This window comes from Haliotis rufescens, unplaced genomic scaffold (assembly GCF_023055435.1).
Source record: "Haliotis rufescens isolate VD_foot unplaced genomic scaffold, xgHalRufe1.0.p SCAF_1, whole genome shotgun sequence".
In the NCBI taxonomy this organism is placed as follows: domain Eukaryota; kingdom Metazoa; phylum Mollusca; class Gastropoda; order Lepetellida; family Haliotidae; genus Haliotis; species Haliotis rufescens.
In genome coordinates, this window is record NW_025963779.1 from 67,299,472 (window position 1) to 67,316,840 (window position 17,369).

Sequence of the window (17,369 nt, forward strand, 5' to 3'; positions counted from 1 at the left end):
GTTGCACACCCTTTATCGCAGATCTTCTTTCATGACTCGTATCCTAGGCAATGATGCTTCTACCAGTAGTGGTAGACATGCTTATCACAAGTTGTGTCTTTGGTGAGTGTTCTGCGATAGTCTCTGATGAGGTCAATTCCCTGAGTATGTAATAGAAACAATGCCATCGACATGTCCTTGTCCTGAAAAACAAAAAGTGAGTCACTCTGTTTGTCCACCGTCAGAGAAAAGCAGACACAATCAGCTTCTAAAAATGGTTTTAATATAAAGCCAACCCAGGGTTCGACACACAACATTCGGGACGTTAACTAGAGATTATGAGATAAAATGTCTGAGACCGCCACCAAAGACAGACTCCCACCTGCTGACCAGGTGAGCTAACAAAAGGGATGTAAACAGTGAAACACAATAGGATATAAGTAACATAGGGCAATAGTGTGAACAGATACCCGCGCAAATATCAATATTTGAACCAAACAAAATAAGAACTCGCGTGCAAATGAATTATTGCTTCAGAGTAATTTACAACCATTTTCAGTGCCATTTGACTACATTCATTCCATCTTTTACATTTAACCCTGATTTTGAAATCTACTGGTCTGAGTGTTTTTGAAATAAGTATGACATGTTTTCGTTTCGCATTCAAAAGAAGTATTAAGTAACAAATAACAATACACGGGTAAAGGAGATAAGTCCCTGTCTATATGTTTGCTACAATAATTCGAACCCTTTCTAAATTCTGCCTACTTGCACATTTGTTGATCCTTTCTAAATCCTGCATAACGTGTATGTTGGTCGACCCTTTCTAAATCCTGCATAACTCGTATGTTGGCTGATCCCTTCTAAATAGTGCAGATCAATTTTATAATATCCTATTTTACCCAGAGATTTACGGTTGAACAGGGAGATATGACATACCAGTCCACAAAACTGCACCAAAACACGCCTGTATAAAATATATGTCAAACAGAACATAATTTAACAAGCGTTTATGTCTAATTAATTCTTGTCAAGTTCTTAACTCCAATAAATTCACCAAACGTATAATCCACATGTAGAAACATCCTAAACATGCTTTCATTTGTTGGTCAACAGTAACCCGATAAATGTTTACCCACCGTTTACTGGCGTAGACTATTGTGAATAGCATAACTATACGTATGTATCAAAACATCTTCACTGGTAATTCTACGCTAGCCCAATCACAATGTCAAACCGGCTGACATTGTCAGTGAATTGTACCATCTATCACATGAAATAAATATCATCTAGAAAGTAAACAACGTATTGAAAACAAAAACACTCGTGAGAATCCATTTTGAGAATTGAAACCATTTGCATTCATGATGATTATTCCTTGAGCGCCCTTGTGTGTACACAGAAATACGACGGGGGAAAACTAGGAGACGGGATTATATAATACCCATTTCGCTTCAAACAGTGACTCGTCATTCATGTTTATGAGAGCATGGAAAGGTCAAAGGTTGGATGAAGAACAAGTCGACATCCGTTGCATAAGACAACATACACACTTCACCCTCAGAGCCTTTTAGGCCTCATTTGCCTTACTGCACGATCGTTTATCCTTCGTTTATGACGTCATTGTGACGTCATACTTGTCACAGACTTTGCACGTCCTTGAAAAGGTTTCCAACGTGATCAAGAAGTGTTGTGACTCTGTCTCACGTGACCAGACAATTGTCACATGAAAACACCCTGTTGTCGGTCTTCTAGACACCAAAGGGTGGTGCCATCATACACATACAAAGACGTCATTGTCTCCTCTCAATTTTTCCAGCCTTCCAAAATTTTATCTTGGTCTACATATTCGAGAATATGCGGCGCGTTGATAAGGATCCCCACTGTTCCACCGAACGTGACGAAGAGAAAAATGAGCAGCATCATCCGGTCCAGAACTCGTGCGACGTACTTCCAGTCATCTAGCACCTGTTGACATCAAACATACATGTCAGTTCAATAAACCTAGTAAGATTTCATGCAAATTATGAAAGACAGGATATATGATACAGAATATCTTGACAATAGAAGATACCTTGATGATGCAAGGGGTTAGGCGAAATGGGGTTTACCTTGGCGTTCTAGATTATCGTATAACGTCATAAATTCACGTGTGTGTATATGTGTGTGTTTGTGTGTGTGGATGCTTGTGTAACAAGTACCATACTTAACTGATATAGGGATGAAAGAATAGCGACAGTTGCTATTTTAAAAAAACCCATTTGTTTTAATCGCAATGTTATAAATGAGTGAAAGCACTTCAAACGTATAACCCATCCTTACTGTTTCATAGTCTTCCTCTGTTTTCAAGTGTTTGTAGATGAATCTCACTGCTTCTGTTGCCTTGTAGAGGTCAGGCGTCATCCTGAAAGCTTCTTCCCCGTCGTCAATGCCATTCCCGCGGTCTAGCGGAGGATTCAATTTGCAGTGAGGGTGGTGGATCTCCGTTAGTTCTAGGAGGTCTGAGGTCATATTCAGAGGCACCCGCCTTGTTTCTGGTGTGTTCTGATACGACGGTGGCGGAGTAATCTCTTTCTTCTTCCACCGCTCTTCATGATCCGGTCTTTCCATGAGTAAAATCTTTGGAATATAGTAAAGAAATAGCTTTCGTACCCATTCTGGCATCTGATGAGTACGAGGGCTCCGGTAATTTCTATTTATAATAACAACAGTCGACAAAATGGCTATAATATTCATAATAAACGTAAATAGTAAATATTTGGCTATCAAAGGTATCCTCAATGATGGAGGGAGGATCTTTGAAACTAGCAACAAAAACACGACCAACGCCAGCAAGATGGATATACACAGTGTGATTTTTTCTCCGGCATCTGCGGGCAATGCGAACACACAGACGCTGACAAAGCTGATGAGCACACACGGGATGATAAGATTAACTGTGTAGAACAAGGTCTTCCTCCTTAGTATGAATTTGAAAATAATCAATTTGCGTATTTCACGTCCATTTGTTTCATTCACAATTTCTCCAGGACAATCAATCAAATCCCATGTACCGCTCTTCAGATAATCTGTCAGATCCAGCTTTGTACGTCCATCCCTGAACCCAAACGACAGCTGGTTCCCCTGGAACGTCCAAGAACCGAATTTCATCTCACATTCCTGCTGATCGAAGGGAAAATACGCGACGTCGATGGTGCAAGAACTCTGGTAAATAGCAGGGGGGATCCAGTTGACTTCGCCGGTGGCGTAGATGACACAATTGGACTTGTATGTTACTTCATAGTTACCGTCGGCGCTGAAGGAGTAAAACAATATACTTTTACATGTGTCAAGCTTTGTCTTCCAACTCTATAGAGGAAATTGCCCATCACTATTGTAGAAGGGTGTTTTTACAATTAACTTCGGATTCAGACCACAAAATGTGATAAACAGCTTACTTGACAAGAAACTACAATTGTTCTATTTATTAGTTATTGTTTATTCATTCTTTGTCATTGAGGCAGAATGACAGTAGTTTAGGCATAAAGTGATATTTACTCGAATGAAAAATAATATCTTATCGAAATATCTATTTTATATCTTCTTGATTCTACTTGATACACACTAACAACATTTATTACCACTCCTGGCGGAAAGTACAACTGGGTTTGTGGTAAGGTAAAGCTAACCAAAGTATGTTCCATTGAAATTTGAATTACCCCTTTTTGTCGTGGCCTTATACTTACATGTAGGAAAACACCCCGGATGGATACGAAAAGCAGAAGACCTATTTCATTTAGTTTATAGCACAGTTTATTTGGATAAATATGTCCAGTATATCCAGGTTATGCATCAATGTCCACAACCATTGGTTTTAATAAAGATTTATCAGAACCCTAGCTACCCAAACAAAGGGTCAGGTTACGGCAATGTATATATTCACTGATTAGCCGTCTATTTACATGGACATAAAGTCGATGAAATACTTAACAACGTTTAATAACGTGTCTATATTATAATTATTGCGTAAAATACAATGTTGATACCCTAATATCGGGCTTATCGTGGGGCTGATTTATAATGTTATACTCACTTATTAAACAGCACGATATCCGGCGTCCATACCGACTCTGGTCGGATCCTGATAGAGTCGATGTTCCCGTACTCCGCGGTGTTCCAGAACAGCTGCGTGTCGTTCCAGTACTTGAACAGATGAGTAACACATATAAATTCGTGATCGTTAATATGACTGTAAATGCACTCCCAGTAATTGTCACTATTTTGGAAAATACAGAGTCTGACCATTTTTTTTATAAGAAACATGGTTTTAATGACATTTTACCTGACTTGTGTCGGATGCTGATAAAACTGGTTTGTGTTTGTTTACGTGCATGCCATGTTGTATTAAAGGATATATATTAAAAATGTGTAAAATATGCATATATGTGAGGCGGGTGCGTTAAGGTTATGGTGGGTGTGTGGTGTGGCTGCTTGTGCTTGTTTACACAAATGCAGGTATTATAGTGCTAGACCACTGATATACCATGTCACAGTGTAACAATGATACCACATTTGGACACATTATACTGTTTTTCTGAGCAGATTCTTTTCTCATTTTAACTCCCTTACGAGATACCATGTCGTAGTTTAACATGGATACCCTACTCAGACACACTGTACTGACTTCGAGTCGACCAATCCTTTGTTATCCTTATAATGCCAAAGTATAATTTTTTGACGTCTTCGGACAGGCGATCTATCCACTCGGCCACGAAGGCGGTCATGCATAGGTTTTGAAAACAGATCTGTGATGATTGACAGTTTTTTTTCTGCGAGCGACATAATTATCACAAATTCATATTCTTCAAACTAGATGAAATATTACCAAAAACACGTCACAAATAATTTTGCAAAGACGAAAAATGGAGAATAATAGGAAGAATAACGAATGAGAAGAGATAACATACTTATCAAATGAAAATGGTTGTGTTGATAAAGGGGAAGGCTAAATATATTTGAGAAATATATTCTCAGTTAGGTATAAATAGATAATGCTAGCATTCTAACCAAACTTATTGTAATTAACTATTTTGGCGATCAAAGAAAACGTACCTTCTGAAATCTCGTTGACAAACAATATATCAGTTTGTCGTATTGAGATATAGCGTAAAGCTAAATGATGTCTAATATACTATAATGATACCTGGGAAGACAAATTGGCAACACTGTCCAACAGAAGACCAAGAAGCGTACTGGTAAACACAGTATGTGTTTTAAAAACATGTAAAACATTTCTGTGGGCATCTGGGTGAGAGTAGGCTGCTAGTCCGTGCAAGGTGACAGTACGTTACACACAAAGGACCTATGGCAGTTGTAACTTGTAACTCCCATACCATTTAAGAGATAAAAATACCACCATTTACAGTACGTCCTCGATTTGAAGTTACTACACTTCATTTGGATTTGAATGCGTTCCGAAATGACCTCGTCGTTTTCATGTAGTTTTTCAACGTATATTGTCCAAAGAATCTGCATCTTAGGAACTTTTATTTGCTGATTATTAATAACCAAGGTCCATTTTTAACATTAATATGTCATTATGAAGTGATGCAAATCGGATTTATCTTGTGGTTGTTTGAAACATCCGATTGTCCAACCAGAATCGAGTATTTTTCACTGTTGTGGTGGAAAATAAGGCTAATGACACATCTTGGAGATCCTTACCATTTGCAGCCACACATTCGTCTTCATCACCTGGTTCTTTTCATCCTGAAAGAATAGATAATCAAATACATATACTAATTACATTGTCAGGATATGTTAGGCCATAACAGTACCGATGTATCCTATGACTATTTCTTTTCAAGACTCTCACACAAAAGAGCATTGATAACATATCGGATGAGGTATTGACATATGCCATACTCAGTTTAAGCGCTAATAACTCTCAAATGATTCGTGATGTTGTGTGTGTGTGTGTGCGTGCGTGCGTGCGTGTGTGTGTGTGTGCGTGCGTGCGTGCGTGCGGGCGTGCGTGCGTGCGTGTGTGTGTGTGTGTGTGTGTGTGTGTGTGTGTGTGTGTGTGTGTGTGTGTGTGTGTGCGTGCGTGTGTGTGTTGTCGTTGTTGTTTAAATTGTCACTTTTATTATGGATGGACCTTCTCTAAGGCATGTTCCCGTTTTGTCAGGTCGATAATATAGGTTTGATATGTGGAGATTTCTCATCAACGGGCCTATATTCATCAAATAAATACGTCTTCCATACTCAGACGAGCGTTATATCGCCCTTTCCTTTTGTCCTGTTCAAGCGGCGATATGGAGATACATTTTGTGACTTTATTTATTACATTTATGAATTGAATTCAAAGTTATTATCAACATTTTATTAGTACACTTCTTTTTTATGTCGTAAAATTATGGCTCTTTTGAGATTTTCCATAGTGGAATACAGTCAATGTTTAAATATTCTATTTGCAATATGTTTTTAACAATAGAACAAAATGTGAACTGGGTAACACACTATTACCAATATCAGGCGAAATAGCTTAAGTTCTTTGAAAATAGAAACTTGATATAGTCCCCGTGAGGATCCGGCATAGAATTGATTATCAACAACCCATGCTTGTCTCAAGAGGTAACTAACGAAATCGAGTGGTCAGGGTCGTTGAATCAGTTGATGAATGTCATCGTATCACAATTGCAAAGATCGAAGCTCACGATGTCAATCACTGGGTTGTCTGGTCCAGACTCGATTACCTACAGACCGCCGCCATATACACGCAGCTGGACTATTGCAGGGTTGTTTGTTAAACAAACAAACAATCTGTATTTTGCAGATGGTTGAAACAGCATACCGCGGGCAATATGACACTATGATTCTGTGGTTACACCCTTAAATCGGTGGTTTCTTTACCAAGATGCACTTAAATTGAGTTCTTTCAGTGAAGCCTCGTCTGTGAATGTAGACAAGTTACTGTGGTGGCAGCACGCCCAACAATAACCAAATTAAATCCTTTCCTTCCTCGACCACTCGAAGAAACTTTAATTTGGAAGTTTCCCTCTTGTTACCCCGAAAATTGACATGCCCATAAGCCTGAAGCACATTAGAAGACTTCATTGTATGACACGTTCAATCTTAGAAAAGTTACTAGTGACTTCTGTGCATTTTCCTTCTGCTTTTTCTCGACAGCCTGCTGATAATTTGGATAGATTTTGTTGACAAGCAAATATTTACAAAGCTACAAGTTGAACATTTTTTTCTATCTAATGTAAACATGAAAAAGCCAATAAAATGTTATAATCATGTTTTGTTGTTTGCTGTCAAATATTTAGACAGCAATGGCGAACACTTCATTTTATTTGCACTACGCAATCACATGTCATAACCCACTAAATTGACGTCATAATTACCGGGGGCAATGCGACGACTCTGGTATTACAATTTTTTTGTACAAAAAGACGATGTCTCTTATGTTTGAAAAGACTATACATGGGCCTCTTAAAGATCAACGGGTAAGTGTCCCCGGGGCGAACACAATGTAAATGTTCAGTGTTCATCGTCAAAGCCGTATAAAGGAATCTCTATTTGCTCCAATGAATAAAGGGCCTTACTTTGGGACACATCGTCCCGACTTGATGATGAAAAAGGCAGTGTTATGTCATAATTTCTTTTCCGTGTTTTCCCCGAGGGCATGATATCGTAATTATTGTCATGAATACATGGACTGTGATGTTTACATTTATTCTCGTGTAATATATTGAAAGAGTATTAAAAATGAAAAGAAATAATATTTTCAAACACAAGAGTTGGAATGTCAACAGAACAGTGCTGCTGTAATTAAAATCTACTGAGATGATTCATGCTTACAAATAACAGAAATAACCAAACCTAGAACCGGTAACAATTATTTTTGATAATGTTTTACAAAAATTACGAATGGATTTCGTAATGGAGAAATAATGATAATCTGTTGATCCTGGAAGTGGAATAATCGAACCCCGAATTCTAGTGATTTCTCAGCCTTATATCGTGTTATGGTTGATATATCATTTTCCTATAAGTTTGCATAATGACCTCTAGTTGCGTCAGTGTTACTTGGTTAAATTTGGTTTAGAATGACCATTAAATACCTGGCTCAGAATCAGCTACAGCAAAAGGATCGTGACGTCATCATAATGGTTTAAATGCCAAATGATGGCACTTCCCCAAGCATTATAAGTGGTTTAAGGATTAAGTGGTGGTCAACAATTGATGCCAATAAAATGCACGTAATGGCTGACTTGACAGATTCATAGACTAAGACGATGAAGTGAGTATGTAGAACAGTTTATGACATACAGGATCCTTACTTAGGTAAACTACAAAGTGGTATAGACTGAGATGTTATTCTTGGTAAATGGCAGGAGTTCCTGTGGTGGACGTGTCCTCATTTGAAGGCCCTGAATCAGTTCAGTAAAATCTGCGATGGGGAGGAAGCCCTGTGACGTCAACACAGCGTCAATTAGACATCTATGAAAATATAAAGCCGGTCGTCTTCGTCCTTTGATCCATCAATAAGATTCAGCGTCAGATTATGTGGCTTGGGACGCAAAACGTATTACGGTAGCTCTGAGACAGGTCAATGAAGTCACAATTTGTTTTTCGTATCACTTGTAATCTTTAAAAGACGCTTTTTAAGGCTTTTAAAGGGACGATGCAACAAAGTCCAGCCTTTTTAATGTCAACAAATATTCGCGTCAGTTTGATCAGCATAGTGACACCACAATGTGACGCCTTCAAGATGACATTTAATAACTTCTATTGCAAACACCCACCAAAGGTGATATAACACGTATAAGGACGAGAGGAAATTTTTTCTTATCCTATAAATATCCAAAATAAATGCCCAAAAGTAACAGAAACTGGAAATGAAGTATTTTATTTTCATCTAATACTCGTAACCGGAGACCTGTGATATAACCCGAATTATTTTATGGTTATGCCGCTTTTAGCAATATTCCAGCAGTATCGCGGTGTGTTCCTATATGGGAAATCGAACCCACGACTTCGGCGTGACGGGCGAACGCTTCAACCTACACGTTACCGCACTGCCCAACAGGACAGAGTCAATGAAATCAAACAGTCCTCACCAGAAAAACACACTTGACTTAACTACGCACACTACAACACTAGAGAGTTCCATACACATTGAGATATTCATGTACATGTACAATGAAACACCGATATGTCTATCAAACGAATATCGAAATAAAAGAAGATGTTGCACTTACCAGGCTTATAATCTGGCTAAGCTGTAAACTGAAGTCTATATGGAGGGAATCGTTCACTTCTTTTACTGGTCTGATGAGAGGATTGTACCCGTTCTTCGTGAAGAGGTCGTACACCAAGCGGTCTTGGTTCGCCGCTGAAACAGTAAATTGGTAAGGAATTAATAACAGAGAAATAACCTACGTCACATGCAATATGCAACCATCATCATCATCATCATCGTCGTCGTCGTCGCCGCCGCCGTCGTCGTCATCATCATTATCATCGTCATCATCATCATCATGTGTATAGAATGGCAAGTAAATAAAGTTTGTTAAAAGGTTCAAATAATGGGGCAGAGACAGAGAATATAGCAGACGCCTCAGGATCTCATCATCTCATCATCTACATCATTACCTACATCATCGTCTACATCACCATCTACATCATCTGCATTACCATCTACATCTCGGCCTACATCATCATCAACATTACCATCTACATCAACAACTACAACATCTACATCACCATCTACATCAACATCTACGTCACAATCTAAATCACCATCTACATCATAACCTACATCACCACCTAAATCATCATCCACATCACCATCTACATCATCGTCTACATCACCATCTACATGATCGGCTACATCACCACCTACATTATCGTCCACATCACCGTCCACATCACCATCTACATCATCGTCTACATCACCATCTACATCATCGTCTACATCACCATCTGCATCATCGTCCACATCACCATCTACATCATCGTCTACATCACCACCTACATCATCGTCCACATCACCATCTGCATCATCGTCCACATCACCATCTACATCATCGTCTACATCACCACCTACATCATCGTCCACATCACCATCTACATCATCGTCTACATCACCACCTACATCATCGTCCACATCACCGTCCACATCACCATCTACATCATCGTCTACATCACCATCTACATCATCGTCTACATCACCACCTACATTATCGTTTACATCACCATCTGCATCAACATCTACGTCACAATCTAAATCACCATCTACATAACCTCCTACATCATCATCAACATTACAATCTACATCACAACCTACAACATCATCTACACCATCATCTACATCATCACCTACATCACCACCTACATTATCATCTACATGTATGTCAATGGAAAATATCCACAAAGCGTGAATTAGTTTGATTTAACGCAGGATTGCCTGGACCCATTGGTCGTGGGCTCAACTCCCAGATTCGACGTCATCCTGATGTTTTGTCTGTCAATACCTGTGGTCACACCGTACGGATTCCGGTTTAGAATTGGTCCCTAGCCACATATTGCTGTCGTAAGAAGCGACCATATGGATTCGGTAGTCAGATTCGGTGACTTGGCATGTCATCGAACCCTGATGGCGTGGATCGGTGTTCACAATACCTCTCATTGTCTGGTCCAGATTAAATTATTTACAGACTGCCGTCATAGAGCTGGAATATTGCTGAGTGCGGCATTAAACAACAAACTAACAGACACACCGGAATTGATCTTAGAAGTAAATAAATAACTGACGTACTTTTCAAAACTTAGTCACACAAGAACACGTTGTAAATATATAAGCTTCACCAATACACATATATCATGTCTAATCTCCTGATAAATGATAAAGCTTGTACTGCAAGCGATGCCGACATACCAACCTAGACAGGAATGTGATATGCAAAACCAAACGCGTACTAGATCGAAAGTTGGACTGTAATCCTCGTGGATCGTGAAGATCCAATAAAATACTGCCACTCACTGTAAAATGAAAGGAATATTCCTAATTTCATTTCGCACATGATCCCCTGGACCCGTCCCTAACAAAACATGGCGTGAAACACTGTGATCGCCCAAGTGTAAATGTAGTTCGGTCCACGGCCCACGCGGAGTTAACTATCCGATAGTGGCACGGTGCTATCAACTCCCACGATGCCTATTTTACACGCTGGCACATTTGTTCAAGTCCGCATCGCTACTCGCACATACAGTCACAGTTACCATACAGGTAATAGTTGCATTACCCAAATAATATTGTTCTTGCAGTGGATTCTAATCAGATGGGAGAATCACTTCAGTATTGATTAAGATGCAGAGCACATGTGTTGTTTTTCTTTTGCTGTTTCGGTCTGTTACAGCAGCTTCATGCAGAGAGGATGAGAGGAAAGATGACCCAAAAGCCTATTTACATAATACTCCGATACCTATTCTCCTATCGCAGTGTATATTCGCTGATTTGAAAACTTATATAATAGTCTAAAGAATATTTGCATAATTTACAAATTTGATGGAATCTCACTCCAAAAAGATATCTACACTTACATGTTATATCATTTACTGAATATGAACAAAGAGTTAAACATTATATACAAACATACTTCCACCGCTCTCAAATGAAGCATGTTACGTGTATTCAGTCATCGACATATATTCTATGCCCTGTTCCATTAGGTTCAACATGCATATATGAGACCTGTGGTGAAACAAGAATGAATAGCGTCTACGTTTACTGAGTCAGTGTGGAATGGCATATGTGGATCGTGGAGACACGTGTTATGTTTTCCGTGTTGGCTGGTAAACTATGCTTATACGAATAGGGTTTGCAGTCATCTCCTGACAGGCTTCCCCCAGGCGCTATAGTTAATGAGTCTTTTGTTCTTTTTCTCAGATGAGCATGGAACTCTGCCAGGTGGAAGCTTTGGCACACATTTATTGTCCTAATTTTGGACGGGCTATGACACACACGGCAGAGTACACCCTCTTTAATTGGAATAATATTCTCTTTACAGATACTCCCATCAGAAGGTTGTCTGCAGTTGTGGAGCAATGTTTGAGGAAATCGAGGATAACGCAGCGGATATCATCCTCCAGAGGATGAAATTCTCATAGGTGGTTCAAAGAGTAAAACGACGATGTGCCCTCGCGCCTTTAGCACGCGCGGTTGCCTAGAAACGGAATTCTGATCGCTCCTGCCGGGTGCTAGATAATGAAATCCCGTAGCATTCAAAAGCTAAACATGCTCAATATTGACAAAATCTTTAATTAACTGTATTGATATTTCTTCAAAAGGGATAACAAAAAGATATCTGTGTCAAAAAGGAATATTCGACCGGAATATTTTGAATCATTGCCCATTTTTTTAATCTGTGTAATGTTAGGATAAAATCTTGTAGGAGGTCAGTACGAGTTCAAACCGAATACGAAAATAGCTGTAATATTGTTGAAATGAAATATGACGATATGCATCAGGCTGTTGCGTTATGTGTGTATTACATTTATAACAGTGATAATCAACATCGGTGAAAAGGTGCTTTAATTGTCAAAGCCAGTCAGCTTAATACCAGGAAATTACCCATTTTTGTCACGTAACATAATTCCCTCAGTTTCTCAATTTAGGATTGGCCGTTTAAAACGTCTTTCTAGATGACATTAATTTAATCTATCAAATATAAACAACCATCCTGTGTAAATATGGTATCAAGTTAGAGAAACAGCTGTGTGAAGTATGATTTTCACTTCAGCGATACAATACCATAAGACTTTGCAACGGATATCATTTTTCGATTTTAGTAGGCTTTATCATACTTTAACCACACGTGACGTAAACTAGCAAATCACTTGTCCATACTTTTCTTTTGATCTTTACTAAATTCCAAGCGCAAAACTACTTTTGAAAACTCCACTTGGGAACTGTATCATACAAAATCGTGGTGCTCATCTGAATCCCTTCGGGTGAGGAAATATTATTGCTAGTTAGCAAAGTACTTTGAGCCTCGTCGTTGCTCTAGGGACAATATTGAAACTCTGAATCGGCCATTATGCTCACCACCTGTTGAATCAACCCACATCAGCTCTTAAACTAGGGCAGGATTACGATCAATAGCTTCATGGGCAAGCCATAAGCACGGGGCCAGCAGTGTGTTTTAGTTATCTTGTAGGATATGACTGAACACCCAGCATACACTATCACTACGGGGTATATGTGATATCAGAACATGATTAAATTTATCGCATACAAGATCATATCACAAGGGGTTTAGTTGTTATGAAGGATATGGCTTAATCACCCGCCAATCAGATTCACTACGGGGTATATTTGTTACGTAGATTATGACTAAATTTATCGCATACTAGATCCTATCACAGGGGGCTCTAGTTGTCATGTAGGATATGACTTGATCACCACCAAAACAAAAATACTGGGGGATCTACTTGCCAAGTACAATAAGAGTGAGTCTCCTCATATAACAGATAACCGGGTCTACTTGTCATGCAGAATATGAGTGGATCTCCTCACATTCAACATCACTTAAGGGTCTAGTGGCCATGTAGAATATGTGTGGATCTCCTTGTATTCAACATCACTAGGGGGTCTAGTTGTCATGTAACATATGTGTGGATCTCCTCACATTCAACATCACTTGGGTGTATAGTTGCCATATAGAACATGTGTGGATCTCCTCACATTCAACATCACTAGGGGGTCTAGTTGTCATGCAGCATATGTGTGGATCTCCTTACATTCAACATCACTTGGGGGCCCACTTGTCATGCAGAATATGTGTGGATCTCCTCACATTCAACATCACTTGGGGGTCTAGTTGTCATGTAGAACACGTGTTGATCTCCTCACATTCAACATCACTAGGGGGTCTAGTTGTCATGTAGAATATGTGTGGATCTCCTCACATTCAACATCACTTGGGGGTCTAGTTGTCATGTAGAACACGTGTTTATCTCCTCACATTCAACATTACTAGGGGGTGTAGTTGTCATGTAGAATATTTGAGGATCTCCTCACATTCAACATCACTTGGGGGTCTGGTTGTCATGTAGAATATGTATGGATCCCTTCACATACACGATCACGTGGGGGCCCACTTGTCATGCAGAATATGTGTGGACCTCCTCACTTACAATATCACTTTGGGGTTTAATTGTCATGTAGAATATTAGTAGATATCCCCACATACAATATCACTTTGGGGTCTACTTGTCATTTAGAATATAAATGGACCTTCTCAATGCAAGATCAAGGTCTAGGTTTTGTAATGTTGGATATGAGTGACTCTCTTGACATACACTATTACAAGATGGCTTACTTGTAATGCAGTTAATTGGTGAATCTCCTCACATACAAAATCATTTACTAGGTTTGTCGTGTAGTGTATTAAAAGATCGATGTCCAGGTTTGTCATGCAGTATATGAGTGGATCTCCTGACAAACAACATCAATGTCAAGGTTTGTCATGTAGTATATGAGTGGATCTCCTGACAAACAACATCAATGTCTTGGTTTGTCATGTAGTTTATGAGTGGATCTCCTGACATACAACATCAATGTCCAGGTTTGTCATGTAGTATATGAGTGGATCTCCTTACATACAACATCAATGTCCAGGTTTGTCATGTAATATATGCGTGGATCTCCTGACATACAACATCAATGTCCATGTTTGTCATATAGTATATGAGTTGATCTCCTGACATACAACATCAATGTCCATGTTTGTCATGTAGTATATAAGTGGATCTCCTGACATACAACATCAATGTCTTGGTTTGTCATGGTGTATATTAGTGGATCTCCTGACAAACAACATCAATGTCCAGGTTTGTCATGTAGTATATGAGTGGATCTCCTTACATACAACAACAATGTCTTGGTTTGTCATGTAGTATGAGAGTTAATCTCCTTACATACAACATCAATGTCCAGGTTTGTCATGTAGTATATTAGTGGATCTCCTGACATACAACAACAATGTCCATGTTTGTCATGTAGTATATGAGTGGATCTCCTGACATACAACATCAATGTCCATGTTTGTCATGTAGTATATGAGTGGATCTCCTGACATACAACATCAATGTCCAGGTTTGTCATGTAGTATATGAGTGGATCTCCTTACATACAACAACAATGTCCAGGTTTGTCATGTAGTATATGAGTGGATCTCCTTACATACAACATCAATGTCTTGGTTTGTCATGGTGTATATGAGTTGATTTCCATACATACAACATCAATGTCCATGTTTGTCATGTAGTATATGAGTGGATCTCCTGACATACAACAACAATGTCCATGTTTGTCATGTAGTATATGAGTGGATCTCCTGACATACAACAACAATGTCCATGTTTGTCATGTAATATATGCGTGGATCTCCTGACATACAACAACAATGTCCAGGTTTGTCATGTAGTATATGAGTGGATCTCCTGACATACAACATCAATGTCCATGTTTGTCATGTAGTATATGAGTGGATCTCCTGACATACAACAACAATGTCCAGGTTTGTCATGTAGTATATGAGTGGATCTCCTTACATACAGCATCAATGTCCAGGTTTGTCATGTAGTATATGAGTGGATCTCCTTACATACAACATCAATGTCCAGGTTTGTCATGTAGTATATGAGTGGATCTCCTGACATACAACAACAATGTCCAGGTTTGTCATGTAGTATATGAGTGGATCTCCTTACATACAACATCAATGCCCAGGTTTGTCATGTAGTATATGAGTTAATCTCCTTACATACAAAATCAATGTCCAGGTTTGTCATGGTGTATATTAGTGGATCTCCTGACATACAACATCAATGTCCAGGTTTGTCATGTAGTGTATAAGTGGATCTCCTGACAAACAACATCAATGTCCAGGTTTGTCATGTAGTATATGAGTGGATCTCCTTACATACAACAACAATGTCCAGGTTTGTCATGTAGTATATGAGTTAATCTCCTTACATACAACATCAATGTCCAGGTTTGTCATGTAGTATATTAGTGGATCTCCTGACATACAACAACAATGTCCATGTTTGTCATGTAGTATATGAGTGGATCTCCTTACATACAACAACAATGTCCATGTTTGTCATGTAATATATGCGTGGATCTCCTGACATACAACAACAATGTCCAGGTTTGTCATGTAGTATATGAGTGGATCTCCTGACAAACAACATCAATGTCCATGTTTGTCATGTAGTATATGAGTGGATCTGCTGACATACAACAACAATGTCCAGGTTTGTCATGTAGTATATGAGTGGATCTCCTTACATACAGCATCAATGTCCAGGTTTGTCATGTAGTATATGAGTGGATCTCCTTACATACAACAACAATGTCCAGGTTTGTCATGTAGTATATGAGTGGATCTCCTTACATACAACAACAATGTCCAGGTTTGTCATGTAGTATATGAGTGGATCTCCTTACATACAACATCAATGCCCAGGTTTGTCATGTAGTATATGAGTGGATCTCCTGACATACAACAACAATGTCCAGGTTTGTCATGTAGTATATGAGTTAATCTCCTTACATACAACATCAATGTCCAGGTTTGTCATGTAGTATATGAGTTAATCTCCTTACATACAACAACAATGTCCAGGTTTGTCATGTAGTATATGAGTTAATCTCCTTACATACAACATCAATGTCCAGGTTTGTCATGTAGTATATGAGTGGATCTCCTGACATACAACATCAATGTCCATGTTTGTCATGGTGTATATTAGTGGATCTCCTTACATACAACATCAATGTCCAGGTTTGTCATGTAGTATATGAGTGGATATCCTGACATACAACATCAATGTCCAGGTTTGTCATGGTGTATATTAGTGGATCTCCTTACATACAACATCAATTTCTAGGTTTGTCAGGCAGTTAGGGACAACTTTTATTGCTTAATATATATCGGAATCCCCATCGTACCCTCTAGTTAGAATTGCATTGTTCCACTTAAGCAACTGTACCTATGCTATTTTATGTCATGAAGCGAAATGTGCCGTCTTAAGGCTGTCATAAAGTTTTCACGCCCAAGTAACTTTCACAGTTAAAGATGGACATATCTAATAAAAATTACGCGAAAGACCGGACTGATAAGAACAGTTAAATATGACCGCAAACACAAAAGTCAGCACAGGGGTATATGTGTTTTTTTCCATCCTTGTGCATGGAAATGAGACTTTTAGATTAGTTTAGACATGTGTTTACAATTAAACATCAGGGAAATACAAAAAGTTATGTATCGAATACTCCCCAAAAGAAGTAAATAAAGGAACTTAGCATTAACATCCATAAAATATAATAT

The 17,369-nt window shown here is 38.8% G+C and overlaps 1 protein-coding gene across 2 annotated transcripts in view; it reads right to left on the reverse strand.

The window, feature by feature from the left end:
• Positions 1–245: 245 nt before the first annotated feature.
• The window catches only part of LOC124134104 (acetylcholine receptor subunit beta-like 1), a 65,669-nt gene continuing 48,545 nt past the window's right edge, over positions 246–17,369 (reverse strand). For both annotated transcript variants that reach the window (XM_046498756.2, XM_046498755.2), the window contains exons 2-6: positions 9,228–9,361; positions 5,683–5,727; positions 4,052–4,161; positions 2,302–3,274; positions 246–1,947 (exon numbers count right to left, since the gene is read on the reverse strand). In XM_046498756.2, coding sequence (XP_046354712.1) covers positions 1,786–1,947; positions 2,302–3,274; positions 4,052–4,161; positions 5,683–5,727; positions 9,228–9,361 — 1,424 coding nt within the window. In that variant the 3' untranslated portion in view covers positions 246–1,785. The remainder of the gene's footprint in view (positions 1,948–2,301; positions 3,275–4,051; positions 4,162–5,682; positions 5,728–9,227; positions 9,362–17,369) is intronic.